Source organism: Daktulosphaira vitifoliae, unplaced genomic scaffold, assembly GCF_025091365.1.
Source record: "Daktulosphaira vitifoliae isolate Bord-2020 unplaced genomic scaffold, ASM2509136v1 Scaffold_4986, whole genome shotgun sequence".
Taxonomy (NCBI): Eukaryota; Metazoa; Arthropoda; class Insecta; order Hemiptera; family Phylloxeridae; genus Daktulosphaira; species Daktulosphaira vitifoliae.
The window spans coordinates 1-854 of record NW_026104546.1 but is presented as its reverse complement, the minus strand read 5'-3'; the positions used below and the strand labels follow the sequence as shown (position 1 = coordinate 854).

The 854-nt window shown below is 26.1% G+C and overlaps 1 protein-coding gene across 1 annotated transcript; it reads left to right on the top strand.

The window, feature by feature from the left end:
* Window positions 1-64: 64 nt before the first annotated feature.
* On the top strand, window positions 65-812 carry LOC126910146 (uncharacterized; the record flags this gene model as incomplete). Its single annotated transcript, XM_050692531.1, has 3 exons — window positions 65-188; window positions 271-489; window positions 549-812. Coding segments are annotated over exons 2-3 (481 nt in total), but the record flags the coding sequence as incomplete, so codon positions are not given.
* Window positions 813-854: the final 42 nt, after the last annotated feature.

Genomic DNA, 854 nt, shown 5'->3' with positions numbered 1-854 from the left:
TTGGTAAGTGCAACATTCAAGTAAATTATTTGGATTTTATATAATGAACTGTATCATTTTAGGTGCTCTTTTCATAATATTTATTGCATATGGTTGGAGTTCAATATTTTATGCATACTCTTTCAGTTTTTTTAAAAAAACCTTGATTTCTTCTATATCTTTATTCATAGCCATAAATTTAATATTGGGTAAGAATAAAATAAAAATGTTTATTGTATTTATTATTTTTTATTCTATATTACACAATTGTTTTATACATTTTTCTAATAGGGATGATAGTTAATTCTATGCTGTTGGTTGCAAAATTAACTGGGTTGTCTGAAACTCATGATAGCTCATTTTCATTTTGGTATAATATTATCCGGTATGTGATTTTGTTAGTGCCACATTTTTCATATACTGCTTGCATTGTTGGTTTTGTTTCTATTTCATGGTCAAATAATATGTGTAAACTCTGTAAGACACCTGATGCCCATGAAGCATGCAGTGGTAATTAAATATAATTAATCTAATAATTGTTAAAATAAATATATCTATTTTTATCTCAGGTTCTGATTCAAAGATGAAACAATATTTTGAATTTGCTTCTAAAAATAACTCGTATGCTATTTTAGAAGAGCTTTTATTTTTAATTTTTAGTAGTTTAATCTACATTGCATTCATACTTTTAATGGACTATAAAGTATTTTCTACTTGTTACCAATTTATTTTCAATAAAATTGTTGGTTCTGGAGAAAGCTACAAAGATGATAATGAAGATCCTGATGTTGGTGGTGAAAGAGATAAAGTTGATGCTGCTAAAGCTCGTGTTTGTGAGTATAGTTTAACAATAAAAATTGTTCATTGTTTTTAGT